Source organism: Phacochoerus africanus, chromosome 15 (assembly GCF_016906955.1).
Source record: "Phacochoerus africanus isolate WHEZ1 chromosome 15, ROS_Pafr_v1, whole genome shotgun sequence".
NCBI classification, from domain to species: Eukaryota; Metazoa; Chordata; class Mammalia; order Artiodactyla; family Suidae; genus Phacochoerus; species Phacochoerus africanus.
In genome coordinates this window covers 13,059,169-13,084,056 of record NC_062558.1, presented here as the reverse complement: position 1 = coordinate 13,084,056, position 24,888 = coordinate 13,059,169, and the positions used below count along the sequence as shown (strand labels likewise).

Sequence of the window (24,888 nt, the reverse complement as noted above, 5' to 3'; positions counted from 1 at the left end):
TCATCTTTAGGTGTCAGATGTTACTTTCTCTGGGAGTCTTTCCTAAACTTTCAAGACTGGGCTTTCTGTTTTGTTTTGTTTTCTGTTTTCCCAGACCATTGTGTCTTTATCCCTACTTTAGTTCTTATCATACAGTATTTGCCCACCAGCATTGCCCTCTAGATGGTAAACTCTATGAAGAGATGAATGAATGAATAATTTCAACTCTGCTCTGAACTAGCATTATGACCTTTGTTAAGTTCTGTCAGTCTTCCTGGGTCTCATTTTCTTCTCTGTAAAATGAAATAATTTGATTAGGTAACTTCAAAGAGTCCTTTCAGCTTTAAAAATTCTGACTTCGGAAATTAAGTTTCATTCTTATGCCCATTTAATTTGCAGTTGCCGCGTTAGAAACAAGGCTCATCTGATTTGCCTAATTAAACAATTAAAGCATAAACAAGAAGCATTATATTTTCTCCTTGAATGAGTGCCAGTTCTTTTCTTGCTGTTTCCTTTTTGCTAATGGCATGAGGCCATTTTTGAATATAAGCATATTGTTGCTCATGCACAAGGGCTTTTTAAAATATCAAGTATTGTTGTTTGCCAAGTTTCCTTTTCTCAGCACAAATTGAAGCACAATATGCATACTTTTCTCCTTTGGTAGTTATTGTTACAAATCGCCTTTTACCCAATAGCATTTGCTGTTCGTGTGGGCTAGGAGAATGCCGTGATTCTGGAAGGGCGGTGCTGCACCACGGTGTCGCTAGTGAACTGAATTCCAATCTGAAATGTAATTCCTGTGATCTTGGTATATAACATTTGAATTTCATTAACATGCATGGGATTCTTCCTGACATTTTTCTGGAAGTTGCCAAAGCTGAGCACCGGCAATGTGAAATCAGTGTCTAGAAGTGGAGTGAAGTAGGCAATCATCCAGGCATTGCAGAAATCACCTTTGCTTCTTAAAAGCCCAGATTACTTATACTCCCTTCCTTTTTCATGCATTGAAGAGTATTTCCTTCAAATATATAACTATCTTAGCTATATTTTCTGTGGAAAACCAAATTTTTGGTAATGGATGATTAAGTGGATATATCGTTTGTATTACATTGAACTGTTAGTAATATCCAGGGACTTATCTTGTTTCTGGCATGAGGACAAAACAATTTGGAAAGGTGTCAGGTCTGAACTCTCTCTGTGTTGCCAGGTGTTATTTTGTTACCATGCTAGTGTGGGTAGCTTTGGGGGAGTGGAAATCATATTGGACTGGAGAGTAGAATCTCGGGCTAGAATGTTTTTAATTTACTAATTCTGGATCTTTAGGCAGGGTATTTAACCTCCTTAGTTAGAACACACCTCTGGTCTTTCATTAGTCAAATGGGGATTCTAATAATCCAGTTCAAAGAGGCTAAGGACTAAATAGTATATGCACAAAAGTTGTATAAATCACAGATAATCAAATAAATTTTAGATATACTGATACTGGAAAAACTTCATAGCTTCAAAAGTAAGAATTTTGTATTGGTTAATGTTGCCCAAAGATAGAGTTGGCTTTCTTGTGATCTAATGAATGCCTCATTACTGACCTGTTTGGGTGATCTGTCTAATACTGTGAACCTACAATTCACTGCTCTTCTACTACTGAAAGGGGCTATTGAATCTATTCTTCAGGGTAGGACTCATCCTAGGATGATATATTAGTAGTTAACTATAGCTGTATAACAGATGGACACAAAAACTTAACAGCTGGGAACAGCCATCATTTGTTATAGTTTCTCTGGATCAGGATTCTGGGTGTGGCCTAAGTGGTCCTAAGTGGGTCTCTCATGGCTCTAGCCTTGGCCAGGCTGTGGGGGTTGGATATGCACCCCTAAGTGCTGGTTGGCAGGCTTTAGTAGATGTGTGTCTAAACTCACTCCTGTGGTCTCTTCCCAAGGCTGCCTCACCTCATGGCAGTGGTTCCGCTCAGCGTCAGAGTGAACACCCACAACAAAAGCCATTCTTCTGTAATCGAATTTCACACATGGCATGCCGTCATGTCTGTATTCTCTTACTTAGAGGCAGATCAGCAAGTCCTGCCCACAGTCAAGGGAAGGGAAGACATAGGGGTATGAATTCCAGGAGGATCGGATCCCTGGGGCCACCTGCCGTGGCTGGATTTCATACAGCCTTTGTGTGGTGAAATGGTGTGGCATAGACTTGATTTCCCAAGTCCCGTTTTGTAATTCTGAGTTTTATCTTGTTATTTTTAATGTTCTCAAGGGAAAGCCATTTTTGAAAATTTGTTGGATCCCATCCTGAAGCCCATTTAGTGGTTTTGTATAATGGAGATGAATGTCTTTTTTCAGCCCCTTGTCTGAACTTTAGAAGTGGTTGTGTAGAACTTGAAGCCTGTTTTAGTAGTTTCTGAAGAGCTGTCAGAGGAAATAAAATGAAGTACCTTCAATGTTTCTTTTGTTTTTTAAGACTGTAATTGTACCTTATGTTTTAAAAAATTTACAAGGTGCTTGATAGCTTGTAACAGCACCACTTTTCTGAGCCATTATTTAGGCTTTACAGAAACCTCCAAGTACATGGTGTTATGGACTGGATTGCAGGTATTCACTCTTTGACCAAATAGTATTATGGTTGTTCAGTTTTTCCAAGGGAGATTTTGTAGGCATTTAAGAAATCATCCTTTTTTATTATGGGCTGTCTTATACTATCATGTTGCCCATTAAAAGGGGACAAATTGACTAGAATTAATTTTTATTAAACTAAAATTAATGTGGGCTTCATTGTATTTCCCTGTTCTTTCTCAAAAACCAAAGCACCCCCTAGCAAACAAAGTAGCTTGCCAGAGAAGAAAGGGCATGGTTCTTGATGTCAGTATATCTATTTAATTCTGGCTTTGTCCTGAAACATGTATTTGACCTTGGGGGATTATCTCATCATTTCTGACTTCCAGTTTTCCTATATGATGCCTTAGCCCAACTGTAAAATGCTAGTCAATTTCTTTTCTCCTTTAGGACAGTCTTGGGGGTAACAGCAAGACAGCCATGGTGGCTACTGTGAGTCCAGCAGCTGACAACTATGACGAAACCCTTTCAACCCTGAGGTATGCGGATCGTGCCAAGAACATTGTGAACCATGCTGTGGTGAATGAAGATCCCAATGCACGAATTATCCGGGAGCTTCGGGAGGAAGTAGAAAAGCTCCGTGAGCAACTGACCAAAGCAGAGGTATAAGGCACAGCAGAGCAACACTGTATGGGTCTAGAAAAGTCTAGCAAAGCTAGAACTTCAATTTTCTCCTCCCAGCGCCGTAAGTACTCCAGTTATAATTTTTGAATTTCCTATAGGAAGAGAAATTTGAGGTGAGTAATAAAGGAAGACAAATAAATTGTCATGGCTGAAATTTAGTTAGTTTTTACAGGTGTAAAGGTATTGAATAGGAGGAAAAAATAAAGGGAATTGAGGAAATGTTTCTTCCCACAGTGTAGGCAGCAGGCAAGAGAAGACATATAGTAGAAGGGAGAGAGAGAGACACTTGAAACAAAATAGGTACAACTTCATATTAGTGCAGCAAATGGTGGCAAGTAGGCACAGACCAATGGGAAGAGGACTCAAACAGATTTTTGTTGTATCATATGTTCATGGGTTGAAGTCAGAATAGAAATCTTAAGGCATTCTTACACACCATAATAATCTGGTTTTTCCATGTTCTAGGTTAATTACAGTGCTCTGTTTTCACTGTCCTTTGTACATTTTATAATGTATGATGTTTATGTTCTATTACTGAATTTCAAACCTACACAATTCTAACCACAAATCAAAAACTTACTCTTTAATCAAAAGTGGAATACGATGCTACTTTAATTAGCGTTTCTGTTCCTATGAGTTCCCAGCACTGTGAGACTCTTTCCTGGGCTTGGGACCATAGTAAGCCCTCTTCTTTCTCATGACCATTTTTGGGTAGTAAATCAGTAAATTACAAAGTATAAGCAGTTATCTTGATTGTATTTTTCCCTGTTGAATCATAACGGGAATAATTTTATAGTTTATCAAGATTTCTTTGAAATTTTGGTTCTGTCTTCCTGGTGTCAGTAGCACCCCATCCAGTTTGCAACATGTGCAAATTTAGTCTGCGTATACTTGAGTAAATATCCACAGCCATCAGTAAAGACTAGAATCAATAGGCATGTGAGCTTATGGCTTGAACTTTTTATCTCCATAAATGTAATTAGTTCTCATAGTAGCAATAGGTTAGAGAAAAAGGAAAAGTCACATCTACCTTTCAAGCCCATGAGATGACTGGGTGAGACTAGGGGACCCACACAGTCTGGATGCTGAAGTCGACAATGGTCCTTATGTCTCGGGCAGTCAGGGGCCTCAGCAAGCTGTGGCTGAGGGGGCCAGGCTATTCCTCTCGTCCTCCTGGGTTTAGCTGATTCTTTTCTCAGGGTGTTGCGTAGACATTTAATGAAATAAACATTTTGCTTATAGGCAATGAAATCTCCAGAGCTGAAGGACCGGCTGGAAGAGTCAGAGAAGCTAATCCAGGAAATGACTGTGACCTGGGAGGAGAAGTTAAGGAAAACGGAGGAGATTGCCCAGGTTCGTGCTTCCTGCCTCAGGAGAGAGGAACCTCGTGGTAGTTGGCGCAGCTCAGCTCTGAGCGTGTTTGTGGTTCTTTTTTGATTATTAGTTTTGAAGATGGCAAACGTAGCACCATTATATAAGATCTGAATCCATGAGTCTGTACTTTACAGAGTTAAACTGTAGGATAAAGAAGACATAATTACAATTAATTGTTCATTATGTAAGAAATTTTTTTTAGGGTCATAAAACTTTTAAATGAAATAATTACTTTGTAGCCTCTGGCTCTGAACACTCATTTCTCTTAAGTGCTTTGCAGACCTAAGGAACTTACCCAACTGCAAAATTAGTAGTAGAAGATATTTAGGCTATGAGCTTCTTGCTTCCATATGATAGCTCAGTAAAAGTATATGAAATACCTAAATCTGAGGTGACCATCTCTCATTTTTAGGCCACTTATTATAGGTAGAATTGCGAAATCTTGGAGTGGGAACATAAACATTTAGAGAAAATCCTAAAATGTTCAGTTATCTACTTAGTGAAAGGTTTATTCTATGACTTTCCTGTTAGATGGTTATTCAGCCTCTGTTTTATAAATATTTATGGCAATGTTCAGCTCAATACCCTGTTGAGCAGTCTTTAATAATTGGACAACTCTGATAGTAGCTCTTTATTTTATTTATTTTTTGTTCTGTTTTGTTTTTTTTGGCCACATCTGTGGCACTCGGAAGTTCCCAGGCTAGAAATCACAGTGACAACCTGGATCCTTAACCTGATGAGCCACCAGGGAATTCCAGTAGCTCTAAAATCTTTCATTCTTTGATTTCTGCTCATTGGCCTTAGGTTTGTTCTTCCAAAGCTAAGAGAATAAGTTTTCCACCTGTAGGCAGTAACTAATGATAACTGATACATACTGATATATTTACATTTTGAGCCCTATGCTCAGCACTTTTAAATACAGTATTTATTTAATCCTCCCAACAGCCCTGCAAGATAGGGACTATTATTACCCAAATAGTTAAAGTCACCTCTTCCTCTTCCCCCTTTTTTCCTAAAGTTAAAAATCCCTAGTGTTTTCATCTGTTCTTGCATTAATGAATAGAATACATAGAACTTTCTACTTCTTTTGTTACGTAGTGGATCCCATCTTTAAATGTGCTGTCCACACCCAATTGATATATCAGGTGTCTTAGGACAATAATGCTATAATGTAACATAAAGTGGATGTTAGGTTTATGTTAGTGCAGACTATAATTTGATTTTTTTGTTTGTTTTGGTCTTTTGTCTTTTTAGGGCCACACCTGCGGCATATGGAGGTTCCCAGGCTAGGGGTCCAATCGGAGCTACAGCTGCCGGCCTATGCCTGAGCCACAGCAATGCCAGATCCAAGTTGCGTCTGTGACATACACCACAGCTCACAGCAATGCTGGATCCTTAACCCACTGAGTGAGGCCAGGGATCTAACCTGCAACCTCATGGTTCCTTGTCGGATTTGTTTCCTCTGCGCCATGACAGGAACTCTGAGAATTTGATTTTTAAACGTTTTTTATTACCATCTTTTTCAAAACAGATAAAAATAAGAGTATAATCTAGCCACATATGCCCATCACCTGATTGCATTAAAGATCAGCATATGACCAGTCTTGTTTTATCTGTATCCCAGCACTTGGTTATTTTAAAGCATATCCTTCAACTTACACAGAAGAGAATACACCTGTGTGTTAGCTTTACTTCTCATTACATACTTTCAGGTTTTCATAAATTAGGGTTATTCTAATAATTATTCAATTTGGGACTAGTTTGAGCATTTTTGAGCTACTCCGAAAGCTGAACATTAACTTGGAAGTGCTCTTGTACTTGGGGTGTTTTGCTCTAATACAGAGCAGGGTAGGTGTGAGAGTGCAGCGCTAGAAAAGCTTATCTGTAGCATCTTTCTTTACCTAACTGCCTTCTCCCTTTCTCAGGGACTCCCCCACCCCCAGTCTTAGCCAACACCTCATTCAGCACCTTATTTTCCAAGCTCTTCGGCCTTAGTGCTACAGAACTTTGTTTTCCTCTCACTGGGCTATTGGTCATTGACTTCTTTTGCAGTACAGACTAGCATTTCCTAAAATGTATTTCTGGCAGCATAGCCACACACTGTTAATAAATCTCTTGGGGAAAAAAAATGGTACTTGGTCAGATTACTTGGGGGAATATATCATTGAACTAAGTTAAATGGATTTATTTTTTGAAGAACTTTTCACATCATTTGGGGATGGGGGCGTCTGATCCAAGTCAGCCAGGCTCTCTGAGTCCTCTGTGCCGACTTTTAATAAATTTACCACACTGACAATTTGAGTGCTTATGTACTGTGTTAGGTGCTAGGAATACACAGTGGATAGATGGGGTCCATGCCGCACAGAGAAATGGTCGAGTAAACAGTTACCAAGTATGAGAACAGGCACCTGCTGAAGGAGTGGGTGTAAAACCCCTTCAGCTAGAGGGAACATTCTTGACACTTCAGGAGTCTGGAAGATGTTCCCTTAGCTGCTTACAGTCTTTGAGAGCAGGGTGACAAGACGTGACCATGGAGGGTAAATGGCCAGATTGAAGGGCCCTGTGGGTTTTGTTGAGGGAGTTTGGCCTTTATCTCAGCTTGGGACTCACTGAGGATATCAAGCAGTGGAATTTATTGAATACTTGGCTTTTTAGAAAGATCACCGTTGAGTAAACATGCTTATATTTGCTCATATACAGAGAATTAAATGGGAAAGATAAATTCAGGATGTTAGATATATTCATGAATGAAAATTGAGAACTCAGAGTTCCTGTTGTGGCTCAGTGGTTAATCGACTAGGAACTATGAGGTTGTGGGTTCGATCCCTGGCCCTGCTTAGTGGGTTAAGAATCCGGCGTTGTCATGAGCTGTGGTGTAGTTCGCAGACAAGGCTTGGATCCCAAGTTGCTGTGGCTGTGGTGTAGGCCAGTGGCTCCAGCTCCGATTAGACTCCTAGCCTGGAAACTTCCATATGTCCCGAGTGCAGCCCTAGAAAAGACAAAAAAGAAAAAAAGAAAAAAAGAAAAAAAAGAAAATTAAGAACTCATCAGTACACACTTGGTTGCTATTTTTTGTTTTGTTTATCTTTTTAGGGCCTCACCTGCAGCATGTGGAAGGTCCCAGGCTAGGGGTCAAATCAGAGCTGTAGCCTCCAGCCTATGCGGCGGGATCTGAGCCGCGTCTGCGACGTACACCACGGATCACGGCAACGCCAGATCCATAACTCACTGAGCGAGGCCAGGGATCGAACCCGTGTCCTCATGGATGCTAGTCAGGTTCATTAACCACTGAGCCATGGTGGGAACTCCAAATGGCTTTATTTTTGAAATTAAAAAAGGTGGAGTTCCTGTCGTGGCGCAGTGGTTAACGAATCCGACTAGGAACCATGAAGTTGCGGGTTCGGTCCCTGCCCTTGCTCAGTGGGTTAACGATCCGGCGTTGCTGTGAGCTGTGGTGTAGGTGTAGGTCGCAGACACGGGTGACTCGGATCCCGCGTTGCTGCGGCTCTGGCGTAGGCCGGTGGCTACAGCTCCGATTCGACCCCTAGCCTGGGAACCTCCATATGCCGCTGGAGCGGCCCAAGAAATAGCAAAAAGACAAAAAAAAAAAAGGTTTTAATTAATAAGACATTATGTAGTTTAGAAAGAACAAATGCAGTAATCTATATAATACCATGTCCTAAGATAATGTATTTGAGTTATAAAGTTATTTAATAATTAATATAAGATTTTTTATATTATGCTGCCTCAGTAGCTGCAGAATTAATACTTCTCTAATACATTTACAGGAGCGACAGAAACAGCTGGAGAGTCTGGGAATATCGCTGCAATCTTCCGGAATTAAAGTTGGGGATGATAAATGTTTTCTCGTTAATCTGAATGCTGATCCTGCTCTGAATGAACTTCTGGTTTACTACTTAAAGGTGAAGTAATAGGCCTTCCTACTGTTTCCTGCCACGAAATAGAACTGTTTTTCATGGTGTATTTTTAAAACTTGGAGAACCCTGCATATTCATAAATAGCGAGTTAGCGTGTTATTAGCTGGCATGTGTAAAAATCTTGAGTTTCTGGGGTCACTTTCTCTTTTTAGTCTTCGAGTGATGTCATTCAACCTTGTAAATATAAAAAATGATATTCTGATATTATTTCTAACAAATGAAATAGCTTAGCCTCTATCATTTAATGTGATTCAACCAAAGTTAAGTAGATCACTTTCAAGCTTAAAGAATGACTTTTAAATTAAATGCTTCATTGGTAGACTAAAGTTTTGGTGATGTCTATGAACCACACTCTTTTTGTGAGTTGTCTCTTTGCTTACAAGAGGAAATGTTTAAAGAAAGTTATGTTCTGAGGACCACTTGTTTTGAAGTTTGTTTTTCCAGTAACTCTTAGGAAATTTTGTAATATCAACTTATAAAAAAAGAAAGTAGGTCACTTAGAGACTGAGAGGGTCAGAGTAGGGAGCAGAGAAAACCAAATATACCTTGAAACCTACATACACTGTATATATGTATACTCATATACATTGAAATCTATAGGTTGTGGGACACATCAGGAAGACAGAGACAACTTTAGAATGAGCATCAATCCTGAGACATGTACATAAATAATACAGAGTTTTCCCAGTTGCCTTTGCCAAGCCCAGAGCATAAGAATTTTATAATGGACTATATGGCTCTGACATGTGGTTAATATTAGGAAAAAATTTTCTCCCTCATAATACAGGAACTATCTGTGTGGGTTTAACTAAGTTAGTGACTAGGGAAGTGAAAAGACAAACTGGTACAGATGGAAGCAGCTTTAAAATTAGAGAATTGTGTCATTTCATTTCTAGAGACTGAAGGATTCATGATGCATTGGCTGGTTTCCAAGTTTTTATTAGAAATATCTGGGGTAATTGCTTCGTGGTATTTTGATAAGGCCCTTTGTTCATAAGTGTTATACCACATTATATTGTGCTGAGTGAAACTGTGTCTTTGATACAAATACTCGTATGTGCACCCTCAGGCCTTATGTGCAGTGAGAGCAACGCTGGGCTAGGAGGGAGATGCCCTGGGTTTCTGGTCCAGTAGGTTCTTCCTCTATAAATGGAAGTTTTCTCTGTTTGGCTACTTCACAGGGTTCCTGGAAGATTAAATGGGATTGGACGTATAGAAGCACTTTATAAACAGAAGCACTATACACATATAAAATACCCTACATACCGTTTTTCTCATTTCATTCTCTGATACCTTATTATATTATCCTCTTCCTTTGGGGTGGGGGGGGGGAAGATGTATTAGTACATCACCTGCAGTGCCTCTAAACAATGTTGGCAGCATTTTGTGTTAGAATTTCAGCTGTAGATATTCATATGCTCCAGGAGAGACGCAGTATGAGATAGAACTTGAATATTCTGCCCTTTTAATTTTTGGATCTGTGAATTCTCTTTCTTTCTGATGTGATGAAGTTTGAACTGGAACACACACACACATACACCCAACAAGAAAAAGACCTGATTCATATCTGTTCCTTAACTAAAAAATTACACAAAGGAACTATTTAAAGACTTCTGGAAAGCAGTCAAAATATTTCTGGTCATCTTGTGTGGAGGTGTTGGGATTCTGTTTCAGACTATGTGGTCAGCCTTGTTTTGGCAGAGTTTGAGGCAGTGTTGATTTCTTCATTGCCCAGGCTGGACCCATGACAAAAACATATTCATGACAAAGCACATTCAAAGGGATGGTCACAGTCCAAGAACAGCTTTTGCTTCAGTAAGTTGATACCGTGATGTGGGATGGAGGAATTTAGAGACCGAGCATTTTTCATTTCTTTGCCTTCAGATTCTCAAGTCAGTTTAGATGCTGGGCAGATGACTTCATATCATTGGTTGACTTTCAGCACCCCGTCTATAAAATGAGGGCACTGGATTAAATTACCTGTAAATTACCTCTGACATTCTTTCTAGTTTCAGGTTGAATGGTTCTCTACTAGAATAGAATCCTCAATTTATTTGTTCGGTCTAGAACTGGCAGAAGCAGGTATGGTGGCCAAACCGTATGTAGAATGTAACTCACAAGGTAATTTTGCATCTAATTTGCATGCACAGGCAGCTTTTGCCTCGCACAGTTCCAACATACACAAATTCCAGTGAAAACAGTTTGGTAGATAATGCTAACATTGCTGCCATTCATTAGATCTCTAGATGTGCAGCCAAAGGAAGTTGTGAAGGCAACTGATTGGAGTAAATCACGGAAGTGGTTGTGATGTGAAGGATGAGGGTGTCTGGAAGGCAGTGACACCAGGGAACACTCTGCATGAAAGGAGCTCTTGAAGATACTTAGCAATGTTGGAAGCACAAAGGATAAAACGTAGATGCTTAGAAAGGAGTGTGGCAATTCACCAAGGCATGGAAGTTACGCTCACTCCATGTTGTGAGTTACAAGTTGAGAAGAAGGAGGCAAGCACTGTTCAAACTATTTTTGATTAGCTTTTAGTAAAGAAATAAAATACTTTTAATTTCAGGTTTTTAATGTTCTAAATGACAGTGTACTCAAAAATACTAGTTTTACTACTTTTTCATTTCCCTATACATTATAACAAAGAATTCTTCATGGTTTTGCAGACATATTTAAATGTCACAGGTAGTTCTCTCATGGAGCAGTGGGTTAAGGCTCCAGCATTGTCACTGAAGCAGCTTGGGTTGCTGCCATTATGTGGGTTCAACCCCTGGCCTGAGAATTTCCACATGTCCTGGGCACAGAATTATTGCAGTTTTCCCCATTGATTATGAAGATCCTTTTGCTAAGTTATTTTTACAATGTTGCACTCTTGTGCAAGGCAAAGCCTGCCTGCAGTCCTGAGGTAGACTTGGAAATGTGTTTATTTATTTTTAATGATTTTATTATTTTTCAATTTTTATACAATATTTTTATTTATTTATTTTTTCTTTCAGAAGCACCTGAAGCACATGAAATTTCCTGGGCCAGGGATTGAACCTGAGCAGCATCTCTGGCCACTGTAGCTATGGCAATGCCTGATCCTTAACCCACTGTGCCAGGCTAGGGATCAAACCAGCAATACCAGAGACTTGGCTGGATCATTAACCACCTGTGCCACAGTGGGAATTCCTATAAAAGTTTTAAAGGTTACACTCCATTTACAGTTACTACAAAATGTTGGCTCTCTTCCCCATGTTATACAGTACATGCTAAGCCTACTTAAACTCCGTGGTTTGTATTTCCCACTTCTCCAATCCTATATTGCCTTCCTCTACTTCCCAGTCCATATCCACTAGTCTGTTCTTTGTATCTGTGAGTCTGCTTTTTTTTTGTTATATCCATTAGTTTGTAGTATTTTTTAGATTCCACATATAAGTGATATACAGTATTTGTCTTTGTTCGACTTATTTAACTTAGCATAATACCCTCCAAGTTCACCTATGTTGCTGCAAGTAGCAAAATGTGGCTCTTTTTTCTGGCTGAGTTGTATTCCATCGTGTATATGTACTATATCTTCTTTATCCATTCATCAGTTGATGGACATTTAGGTTACTTCCTTGCCTTGACTATTGTAAATAATGCTGCTGTGAACATTGGGGTGCATGTACCTTTTAAAATTAATGATTTTGTCTTTTTCAGATATATACTCAGGAGTAGAATTGCTGGGTCATATGGTAGTTCTCTTTTTAGGCTTTTTTTTGAAGGACTTGGGGATTTATACCAACATAAGCCAAGCTTCTAGAGGGAAGAACTGCTTTCCACACCTTAAAAACATTTTTTTTCCGCCCTTCAGGTCATGTGAGAACACATTAGAGTGGGAGTTCCTGTTCTGGCCCAGCAGTAACAAACCTGACTATTATCCATGAGGACTTGGGTTCAATCCCTGGTCTCGCTCGGTGGGTTAAAATCCGGCATTGCTGTGAGCTGTGGTATAGGTCACAGATGAGGCTTGGATCCTGTGTTGCTGTGGTGTAGGCCAGCAGCTGCAGCTCCGATTAGACTCCTAGCCTGGGAATTTCCATATGCCTATGCTGCAGGTACAGCCCTAAAAAGACAACAAAAACAAAAAACCCAAAAAATAAAACCTGCCCCAAACCATTAGAAATAAAAGGGTGGATTAGTGCCCAAATTTCCAACAGCCACAGTTAATATTTAACATTTTTATCTGTATCCACTGGATCTATTCCTATATGTGTGTATAGATAGATAGGTAGATTTATACTGATACATATTTTAAAATTACAGAAATAGGTTCATAGTTCAATAATTCCAATCATGCCTTTGGATTATCTACCAAATCTTTCAGGAGAGCTATTTTATTTGTGCAATTTTGAGTCTTTTCATAAGTCACCTATGGATGGCTGGGGAAGCAGGGGTGATTCTGAAGGATTTCAGGGTAATATACACACACACTCACTGGATCAAGATTTGTACCTGTGATTACCCAGCACCTTCAAAGCATGCGATCCTACCAGAAACATAGCTCCCATTGAAGGTAACTGCCTGCCTGCATTAGTCACTGGTAGGGGTGGTCAGAATGGCAGGACTGCAGCCATCCAGTGTTGATGGAGCTGTGGGCCAGGCTCTAAGTGACTCAGGGTGAATAAAAAAGGTGTGGCTGTTCTTGGATGGCAGCAGTTTGGCTCCTCTCGAGTAATATTCGAATTGGTAAAAGACAGAAAGATTCCTTTCCTTCCTTCCTCACCTTCATTCCTGAAAGGCTATCTTCAGAGTCCAGGATCTGTTAGGCCAGGGTGATTTCTTTGTTAAAGATTATTGATTATCTAGATGTGTAAAGAGCAATAGATACTAGTCTGCTTATTGCCTAACTTAACTTTTCCTCCAGAAATTGTCTGAGAATACTGGAAAAGCTGAGTGACCTCGCAGGCTGTTACTAATGTGCTCCTCTCCCTGCTTGCAGAGTGGGAAAAGCCGCTCATCTCCTTCCCCCACCTCCTCTTCCCTCCTTCTCTCTCTTTTTTAGGACTTAGTTGATCAAAGGGAAAGTCTCAGAAGAGCCACATAAATAGTTGATTCGCAAAGAAGCAAGGTACATACACATTCATACAATAGTTAACGAATCATCTTCAGTGAAGTTAAATGAAATGGACGAAAAGGTATTTGGTAAAGTTTTCCCTAAAACCAATATACTTTAGAGTTGTTATACTCACATATCACATGGAGACTGAAAAGGTGTCCTTGATACTTTGTACTTTCACAGCATTTAGTTACTCATTAGATAAGCTTCTGTTCTGACCTATGATAAGTTTCTTTCTTTTCCTCATCAGTTATTTTTATTGCAGTCCTTAGAGCAATATAGGTTCTTAGGAAAAACTTATTAAAAAGCTTATTGTCTAACTTGTTTATGGCTTTAGCAGATTTGAGCTTTTAGAACTCAATATTTGAGATTCCAGCAAATCATCATCCAAATCAGAATAGATTATAACTTCAAATGAGACACTGATGTTGTCATTTATAATGTAAGGTCTACATTTGGGATGTTCGTTTGTGTGTGTGTGTGTGTGTGTGTTTTGTCTTTTTGCCTTTTCTAGGGCCACTCATGCAGCATATGGAGGTTCCCAGGCTAGGGGTCGAATTGGAGCTACAGCCGCTGGCCTACATCAGAGCCACAGCAACTTGGGATCCAAGCCTCTTCTGCTACCTACATCACAGCTCACAGCAATGCTGGATCCTTAACCCACTAAGCAAGGCCAGGGACCCGAACCCACAACCTCATTGTTCCTAGTCAGATTCCTTAACCATTGTGTCACTACAGGAACTCTAAGGGATGTTGCGTATTTTTTTGTCTCTCGTGGCTCAGTGCTCAGCTCAAAATAGGTGCTCAGTATATTTGCTCAGTGCTCAAAATATGAAATTTTTCTTCTAGAATTTGGATTAGACCTTTGTGTTTGAGCTGATATCTCTGATGATTTTTAATTGAGTTTATCAGCAGACCCCTAGCAGCTTTCACTGTGTATCATGAACTATGTTTGTTGTTGGAGAAGACATGAGAGTATAGGTTACTATCTAAATAAGGGAAAAATGGAATTTCCTGACGGCTCAGTAGGTTAAGGTCTGGCGTTTTCACTGCTGTGGTTGGTGTTGTTGCTGTGGGATGGATTTGATCCCTGGCCCTGGAACCTCCACCTTCTGCAGACACAGCCATTAAATAAAGGAAAAAGCCAACATTCATGCAATAGTAAATTGCGGTGCTGACTCTGAGTGTAATAGGGGTTTAGAGAAGGGGGAAGTCAGTGTAGGCTACTACTGAAACCTGTAAGTAGATGAAGTTAGAAGTAGGTGTTAAAGCTATTTTGTATTTAGATGAAGGGAAGAGCATTTCAGGCAAAGAGAACCAAAGCAAGGCAGTGACATGGGAGTGAACCTGTGTCTAATCTTGGAGTGTGACAGTAGGAGTTGGTTCTGTATGCCCAACTACCTCCACCCTCAAGTACACAAAAAAGGTTTTGGCATCACAATTAGGACTTGTGCTAGACTTTCTCGTGGAAGGAGGAAAGGGATGATACATAGAAGTGGCCTAACCCAAGTGCTTTGGAGATCTTTTCTTCTTTTTACAGTGGTCTTGGGCTCTTTTTCTCTTCAGAATTTTTTCCTCCCTTTTGGAACTTCTCTCTACTTTGCAGCTGGTGTTGTAAGACAGGGCAGAGGTGGGGAATCAGGAAAGGCGTGTAATGGATTCCGTAGTCCTGCCACCGAATGTCACTAAAGCATTAGTTGTAGATTCCACCTCATCAAGTCCTGTTCTGCAGGTTAGGAAAGTATGGTATTGGCCAGGAAGCCTCAGCCAATATTGAGTGGACAATTGCCTGGAATGTTCTTTGTGTATATTATATACTCTCCTCAATGACTCAGTAGGGTACCATGGTACAGTTCTGATCCCAGCTCTTTGTTTCCTGGGAAACACTACTGCAGCATAGTTGAAAGAAGAAACCTCCAGAAAAGGGGAAATGAAAATAATAGAAAGGAAGAAGCTTTTTTTTTTTTTCCTTTTTTTGGGGGGCAGGGGCGAAGATGTGGCATACAGAAGTTCCCAGGCTTGGGGTCAAATCGGAGTTACAGCTGCCAGCCTACTCCACAGCCACAGCAATGCAAGATATGAGCCACGTTTGTGACCTGCACTATAGCTCACAACAACGCTGGATCCTTAACCCACTGAGCAAGGCCAGGGATCGAACCCACATCCTCATAGATCCTAGTTGAGTTCGTTGCTGAGCCATGATGAGAACTCCAGAAGAAGGCTTTTTATGAGACTGAGATCCCAGAAGGGGTGAGAAGAATTGGAACAAAGAATATAATTTTGGAGTTCCGTCATGGCGCAGTGGTTAATGAATCCAACTAGGAACCATGAGGTTGCGGGTTCGGTTCCTGCCCTTGCTCAGTGGGTTAACGATCCGGCGTTGCCATGAGCTGTGGTGTAGGTTGCAGACGCGGCTCAGATCCCGCGTTGCTGTGGCTCTGGCGTAGGCCGGAGACTACAGCTCCGATTGGACCCCTAGCCTGGGAACCTCCATATGCCGCGGGAGCGGCCCTAGAAAAGGCAAAAAAGACAAAAAAGACAAAAAAAAAGAAAAGTAAAAAAAAAAAAAAGAATATATATATATATATTTTTTGATTGTGCCCAAGGCATATGGAAGTTCCCAGACCAAGGATTGAACATGAGGCACAGCAGTGACCTGAGCCACTGCAGTGACAATGCCAGGTCCGCCACAAGAGAACTCCCCAGAGCACAGTTGAAAGGGTTATTGGCAAGGAAGAGGAGAGAATGTTCTTCCTGAGTCTGAAGGGATTGCTAAAGGAAGTGATTATTCATTTATTTTTCTTTTATATTTATTTAATGGCTAAATGTATCAGGCCTGTGCTACATGCTTAGAATTCAATGACAGGGGGCAGGGTGCAGGTCAGGCTGATCTCTGCTCCCTTAGGGTTTCTGAGCTAGCTGTGGAGATGGATGGTAAACCTGCAAGTCAGTGCTATGTAGGAAATTCAGGTATGAGAGTAATAGGGTAGCTATTTCTGATTGTCGGTTCAGGATACACCTCTCTTAGGATGTGCCCTTAAAAGCTGAGGTAGAAATATAAACTACCAATATTGAGATCAGAAGAGGAACACTTCAGACAGAGGAAATTGTCAGTGTGTTCAGAGCACAGATGAAAGGCCTGTGTGGCTGAGCTGGAATAAGAGAGATTGGTGGGGAACGGATCACAGAGGGTGTAAGCCTGGGTAAGAATTTGAACTTCCTTGGAAGCCACTAGAGGGCTCTAAATAGAGGATCACGTGGTCAGCTGTTGTGACTGGAGTGGATGGAATGAGGTATATAGAAGTGGAGAAATAGTAGGAGCCTTTTGAATTCACCCAGGCAAGGGTCTGGCATGTGAGAGTGGAGTTGGAGAAAATGAACTGATTCTTGATATGTTTCAGAGGGTGAGTGCGTGAGGATTTCCTGATTGACATGGGCTAGAGGTAGGCTGCTAAGCAAAGAGAGGACTCCGGGATAGCATCTAAGCTTTTTCAGTGGACCGAGTGGGTGGTGGTAGGGTAGTGCCATTGGTCTTGGGGAAGAGAGTGGGTGGTGGAGAGGTTGAAGCAAAAGTGCTGCTTTGGCCCTTTCACTTTGAAATGTCTTTAGACATCCAGGTTGTGCCAGGTGGGCAAGACCACTGGTGGCTGGGACTAGGAAAGTGGTAGTGGAGGAGGGAACATGATGGAACTAAAGTCTATAGTTCCTGGTTAGTGGTTTAATTTCTATACAGATGTCGTTTAAAGCCCATTGGTCTGGATGAGGTCATCGTGGTCAAGGGTCAGCAACCTACCTCCATGGGTTAAATCTTGCTACCTACCTGTTTTCATATGGCCCAGGAGCTGAGAAAGGTTTTTGCATATTTTTTTTTTCTGTCTTTTTAGGGCTGTACCTGCAGTATATGGAAGTTCCTGGGCCAGGGGTTGAATCAGAGGTGCAGCTGCCAGCCTCTGCCACAGCCAGGATAATGGCAACATCAGATCTGAGCTGTGTCTGTGACCTACACTGCAGCTTACGGCAACACCGGATCCTTAACCCACTGAGCGAGGCCAGGGATCAAACCTACATCCTCATGGATACATGTTGGGTTCTTAAAATGCTGAGCCATGATGGGAACTCCGGTTTTTATATTTTTTAAATGGAGAAATAATCAAAAGAATCATAATAGTTTGGACATGTGAAAATTATATGAATTTCAGATTTCAGCGTTTATAAGTAAAGTTTTATTGGAGAGTAGCCTTGTTCCTTTGTGTATTGTGTGGCTGCTTTCACACTACAAGGCAAAGTGAGTAATGATGTAGGATGCACAGAGCCTAGAATATTGCGCATCTGACTCCTGATCTAGGTGTGTAGAAAGAGAAGGTGGCCTCAGGACACTTGCAGGTCATGTCAGCACTTAAGGGCAGTCAGATGTTGAAGCACATAAGAGGGAGCTCAGTTTTTATGTCCGTTTTCTCAGTTACCTGCCAAAAAGTGATGCTGGTGATTGGGGGTTAGAGAATTGAGTGGTGGTTTATGGTGAGAGGAATGCATCTACCACATCTTTTAGGAGGTTCAGGGAAACAGTGTGAATCACAAGATACCTTTAGTTTTAGCAAACTCCTTACATTTGAATAGCTCTTTATCTTTATGGACTTATCTTGCTGGAGACCAGGTAGGTGTTGTACTTAAGTAACTGTGGGTTTTCAGATGAGTATTTTTGAACTTTATTGACATGTGGTTCATACTCTCAGAGTAGTATAAAATATTTAGATTAATTCCAAATATTTTGGAATTGTTAAGATTGCAATGGAAAAAAAGCAAATACAGTATAGACATTGATATAAAAATATAGTTTTAGGTTTAAAAGTTATAACTCAACTCATGGAGTTCCCGTCGTGGCGCAGTGGTTGACGAATCCGACTAGGAACCATGAGGTTGCGGGTTCGGTTCCTGCCCTTGCTCAGTGGGTTAACGATCCGGCGTTGCCGTGAGCTGTGGTGTAGGTTGCAGACGCGGCTCAGATCCCGCGTTGCTGTGGCTCTGGCGTAGGCTGGTGGCCACAGCTCCGATTGGACCCCTAGCCTGGGAACCTCCATATGCCGCAGGAGCGGCCCAAGAAATAGCAAAAAGACAAAAAAAAAAATAAATAAAAGTTATAAGGAATAATGCGCTGAGTTGAGTTATAAGGAAATAGGACTGTAGAGTGAATTTTGGAGAAAGGTAGAAATTCCTCCCACCACTTCATTTGCTTTAAAAATCTTTTAGCTAAGGTAACAGAACAACGTATGAGAGGTCAAAGTAGATGATTTCAGTTTGTGTACCTGTAAGAATGCAGTATTAATCAGTGAATTTAATTCTTTTGTAGGAACATACATTGATAGGTTCAGCAGATTCCCAAGATATCCAGCTGTGTGGAATGGGAATTCTTCCTGAACATTGTATCATAGACATCACATCAGAAGGCCAGGTTATGCTGACTCCTCAGAAGAACACCAGGTAATATACTTTAATTAGTCTCATTGTCATGGTAATTTTTAAAAGGAAGAAAGAACACTAGTTGAGGATGGTATGAGGACATTTGGCCTTGTGTACTTTTACATTAACTTAATGAGGATAACCAGTTAGTTACCAAGTTCCTACTATTTAACTTTTTAATATTGCTTAGAGCCGTCCTTCCTGTCTTTGCACACTAGCATGTCCTTAAGTAAAGCCCCCATTAAATCTTGATTGGAACCCCTGCCAGCACCCTAATCTTTTTCCTTGTCCACTCGCCATACAGCCAGATGGCTTTCTACTATTTTTGAAACAAAATCCCTTACATCCTTCCTATTTTTCTCATATTTCTCAGCATCTGCCATTCCTTGGCCAGAAGTAGAAACCAAATTGAGTGAGACTCAGGGGAGTGAAGAGGAAGGGGAACCCTATTATTCTAGGTTGTAGGACTGGGATAAGCCTCTCTTCAGCGGAAGAGGTAGTCATGTTTAGTGGACAGAACATTATCTCCCCTCTTCCCCCCCCCCCTTTTATTTTTTTTCTTAAGTTGAGAATTCACTAGAAGAGAGAATGGAGGAGATAAAGAGGGTTTCCTTTTGTTGGGCCTTGAAGTTAAAGAATTGACCTTTAGCCTATGTCTAAGCAGATGTATCTTTCAGTGGGGGAGAGGCATGATGAAACTGGTATTCCAGGAATGTCAATCTTCTAGTGGTGTGCATAATTTTCTGTTTATTTCCTGCCTCTCCAGATTTTTTCCTTAGTAATCCTTCTACCCACCATTTCTTCTTTTGAACTCTATTGTTGAGATAAGCAGTCAAGTGGATCTTATAAATCTTCTATATGTTGATAGAACATGGACTTTTTTTGTGTTGTAGGAAGTTACAGAGTTTAACAGAAGTCTCGTTTTTTGCTAGTGACACCTGTAGATATGTCCGAGCTGAGTTAGTTGATGGCTCTTTTTATCCATGTATATTGGATATACTCATTTTAGTTGTAATATACCCCACCACCATCTTTTTATTAGTGGCTATACTGGTTCCATATTTATTCCTTAATATGCTATATAACAAATTTAGAACTTTGGAAAATAGAGGACAATAATCTATTGTACTTGGTACCATAAGCATGTTAGGTAAATCAATTAGCAAAGAAGGAAATACAGATAATAAAATTCACTAAGGGCAGGTTTTATTTCTGGGGACTTGATGATTTCGTTTTGCCTCTATTGTATTGGAAAAATTAAAGGCAAGAACAAGATAATCATCGTTTACATGTTTGCCCTCTTCTGCCCACAGAACATTTGTAAATGGCTCTTCTGTATCCAGTCCTGTTCAGCTACACCATGGGGACAGGATATTATGGGGAAACAACCACTTCTTCAGGTATAACATTATTCATGGTTTTTAAAGAGGAAGATCATTGATGATTATACTCTGAAATAGAAGAATATATATTAAATAGTAAACATAATGCCATAAAAATTATATGTTGGTTTGTGAATATATATATTTATTCACTGTGTATATGCTTGTTTGCTATATGGTTTGATCCCATGGTATACATGGACAGTACACTCAAGAAAAATACTGTTTACTTGCATATTTTCCCCTTTTTATTTCCCAGTAGAAGATGGTTGTATCAGAATTATTTTCTGGGAGTTCCCATCATGGCTCAGTGGTTAACAAATCTGACTAGGAACCATAAGGTGGTGGGTTCGATCCCTGACCTCACTCAGTGGGTTAAGGATCCAGCATTGCTGTGAACTGTGGTGTAGGTCATGGACGTGGCTCGGATCCTGCATTGCTGTGGCTCTGGTGTAGGCCAGGTGGCTACAGCTCCAATTCGACCCCTAGCGTGGGAACCTCCATATGCCATGGGGGGCAGCTCAAGAAATGGCAAAAAAAAAAAAAAAAAAAATTATTTTCTGACATGCTTATCTTTCTATTTCTTATTGGAAAAGTAGTGGTTTTGTTTCCTAATCCATAAAATAATTTGATAAAAAACACTTGATTTAGGAATGCTTTCAGCTGCAGGTAATGTCAACTTGACTATAATGGCTTAAACAGATAATTCATTTCTCCAAGAAAACAAGAATTCTGAAAGAAGATAGTTACTGGCATTGGCCAAGCCTCTCAAAAGTGCCCTACACCCAGAAGTCTCTTGTCAATGTCTTGGCTTTTCCCTGTGGTCTAAAGATGGCCACGCCACTCTAGGCGTCAGAGCAGAATTCAGGCACACAGGAGAAGGATGAAGTTGAAGGGTGGCAGGACTAGCCCCAACTGTCCTCTTGATCAGAAAATGCAGAAATCTTCTCAGAGTCTCCATCAATCTTCCACGTACATCTCATTTGCTAGAATTTGTCTCTCAGCTACAAGGGAGGTTGACAAAGACACTGACCTGGGACCACACATCATTTCCCACATAGAACTGGTGTTGTGTTGGCAAGGTCAAGGGGGTGGATAGGGTATACAATTAAAATCCTGGTCTCTTCCTCTTCCTGTCATTGGTCATCGTGCTACAGGTATCACACTGACTAGATCCTTTGCTTATGGGCCAGTTGCTATTTTGATTATTGAAGAAAGAATAGAGGGGACAAAGTGTATAGAAAATATTTTTCATTTTTTTTCTCAAATCAAGTGTAGATGGCTTGGCTTAGCATTCAGAGCCTTCATAGTTGGGTTAAGTCCATCTCTTCACCATTATCTCTCACAACTTATGCTATACAGATTTTGTGTGTCTCTGTGTTGTTTTTTGTTTGCATGTTTATTTATCTTTTTAGGGCCATACCCGAGGCACATGGCGGTTCCTAATCCAGGGGTCGAATCAGAGCTGTAGCCGCTGGCCTACACCACAGCCACAGCAATGCTAGATCCAAGCCGTGTCTGCAACCTGCACAACAGCTCACAGCAATGCCAGATCCTTAACCCACTGAGCAAGACCAGGGATCGAATCTTCGTCCTTATGGATGCTAGTCAGATTCATTTCCACTGAGCCACAATGGGAACTCCGTCTGTGTTGTTTTATTTCTCTGGAGACTATGGGAATTTCCATTTTTATCTCATGCTGTTCCTCTATCCTAACACCCTGCTTTCTCCTTACCCTTTAAGGCTTGGCTCAAATGACCTCCTCCTCCATCATCTCTTCCTCTGCTATTCCAGCCTAAGGGGGTCCTCAGCTTTTCTTTAACACCTAGCTGGTCACGTGGCCTTGTGTCGTACTCTCTGTTGCCGTCCATTTGTACACACGTTTTACTTCTCCCACTAGGATATAAGCTTCTGAGTACAGTCATGACCTGGTACATACCTAGTAATAACCCTTTGGCATCTAGCAGAAGCCAGTATTTAATGAATGGAATGAGTAAATGCATATCTTTCTTTAAAAAAATTGTATTTTTTGCCCCCAAGACTTAACTTGCCTAAAAAGAAAAAGAAAGCTAGTGGAGAGGATGAGGAACAAGACCCGTCCATGAAGAATGACGCCAGTTCTGAGCAGCTGGATGTAGACGGAGACTCCTCCAGTGAGGTGTCCAGTGAGATCAACTTCAGTTACGAGTACGCACAGATGGAGGTGACCATGAAGGCCCTGGGCAGGAATGGTGAGCAGACCCGTCGTGCGTTTAAGAATCTCAGAGGTGGTAGAATGTTAGAGATATTTGTAGCCAAGACTTTTTAAATGTTAGGAAAAAGGAAATCTTCAATTGTTCTCTGTACTCAGTTCCTTTGTGTCTTTGGCTTTCACTTAGTATACTTACTAAAACTTACTCTTTCTGCCCTGATACACAAATGACTGCAAAATTTATTCTCATTGATAGAATCTCCCAGATTCGAAACCTGACTGCCACTGGCTTACTCGTGTAGTGGATTTCTGGAGCATTAACTCGGTCTTAGGTTATGTGTAGAAGGTACATACCTGCTTTTTCTATATGGAAGATGGTTTGGTATGTATCTGAGAGAATAGATAATGCAGTCAGTAATTAGGAGTAAGGAAAGCTGTCTTTAAGAATCTTACATTATTAATGAGGATGACAAACAGCATAACAATAGAGAAACAACATTTGAGTCATTTTATGTTGTGCAGTTAACCGTTTATTTTTTACCTTAAAAAAAAAAAAAAAAAAACTTCTTTAGATCCCATGCAGTCCATATTGAACAGCCTAGAACAACAGCACGAAGAGGAGAAACGGTCTGCACTGGAGCGCCAGAGGCTCATGTATGAACACGAACTAGAGCAGCTCCGGCGACGGCTGTCTCCGGAGAAACAGAACTGCCGGAGCACGGACAGGTTTTCTTTCCACTCACCCAGTGCTCAGCAGCGGCTGAGGCAGTGGGCCGAGGAGAGGTAGGCAGAGCTTGGGGCCTTGGCTGCCTGTAGCTTGTGCTCATCACCTTGAACCCACCTGGGTAGCAGAATGGAAAAATCTAGACCTTGCTTTAAACATGAATGATATTAAGAGAATGGTACAGCTAAGAATTCCTCGGCATTATCTTTCTTTTCCTCCATTTTTGAAAGAAAATGGGAATTGTCGGTTGGCACTGATTTATTTCAGACTGCCCCTGTTAGGTGCAGCCCCATTTTCAGTTTGTATGGCTTTTGGATTTGAATAAACAAATGTTTGTGCTTAAAAGTTATACTTTATCATTGTATTATACTTTAGGTTCTGAAGCAGGGGTAGATGCTTTTTTTAAAAAGGAAAAGAGAAAGATGGTTTATCAGGTAGGTAAAGCATGGTGCCAGTGAGGTTCAGAGCGTAAGCGTCGTCTCTACATGGGCTAATTAGCGTTGCGCTCAGTGTCTTATCCATTGTTACGGACTGTACTTAACTAACCTCTTGCTCTTCATAGTTGGTCTGCAGACTGATAGCATTTCTGTCCCCTGCAGATTGATAGAAATGTAACATTTTGGCCCCCACTGCCACCGCCCCCCTCCCGCCACAACCTATTGAGTCAGAATCTTCAGTTTATCCAGATTCACAGGTGATTTGTTATACACAGGCAGGTTTACCAGGCTCTGCCATAGTCTCTGGCCGGTGTGTGCCAGTGCTCACGACGAGGCCCATGTTCAAGTGCGGGCATGAGTCCGTGTTGGTGACGTATTCCCTGTGTGCAAGAGACAGTTGTAAAGCTTGGTTCGCAGTGTGGCCTTAATGTGTTATGCATTCTATAATATTCTGATGTGCTGCTTTAATGATTATTTGCCCCTCCCCCCCCTTTTTTTAAAGAGAAGCCACCCTGAATAACAGCCTGATGAGGCTGAGGGAACAAATTGTTAAAGCCAATTTGTTGGTGAGAGAAGCTAGTTACATTGCAGAAGAATTGGATAAAAGAACAGAGTATAAAGTAACCCTCCAGATTCCAGCCTCCAGCCTGGATGCCAACAGAAAGGTGAGGTTGCCCTTAATGGAGAAAACAGAGCTATTGCTGGATAAAATCTCTTCTGTGTTATTTAGATGTGGTGGTGGGGTTTGTCCTTGTCCTCATCCATGCCCTCCGCAGTCTAGATTGTTTGTACTGGCCCTCTTCCCTTGAGCAGAATTTACTTCCCCTCGCTTATCTTTGTGCATGTGCATATTTTATCCACTGGAAATATCCTTTCCAATGCCACCCGCCTCTCCAGCTCTACCAATTTATTTTACTCCACTCCTTTTTTTCGAATTTGTTTAAATTATTTCTGAGACGTCTTTCCTGTTGAATCTTCCCCAAGTGGTTCTTCCTTTAATTCTGTTACTCTGCCACCCTCCCCACTGCCCACCCAAGTTAGGTGTTCATTTTACTTATAGCAGGGAATTTTCTACTTGTCAGTG

General features: G+C 40.9%; 1 protein-coding gene across 1 annotated transcript in view; it reads left to right on the top strand.

The window, feature by feature from the left end:
* KIF13B (kinesin family member 13B) overlaps positions 1–24,888 on the top strand; it is a 201,580-nt gene that overhangs the window by 87,736 nt on the left and 88,956 nt on the right. The window contains exons 11-18 of the mRNA XM_047762410.1: positions 2,988–3,200; positions 4,464–4,574; positions 8,384–8,518; positions 18,961–19,091; positions 20,384–20,470; positions 22,493–22,683; positions 23,216–23,426; positions 24,307–24,469. Coding sequence (XP_047618366.1) covers positions 2,988–3,200; positions 4,464–4,574; positions 8,384–8,518; positions 18,961–19,091; positions 20,384–20,470; positions 22,493–22,683; positions 23,216–23,426; positions 24,307–24,469 — 1,242 coding nt within the window. The remainder of the gene's footprint in view (positions 1–2,987; positions 3,201–4,463; positions 4,575–8,383; positions 8,519–18,960; positions 19,092–20,383; positions 20,471–22,492; positions 22,684–23,215; positions 23,427–24,306; positions 24,470–24,888) is intronic.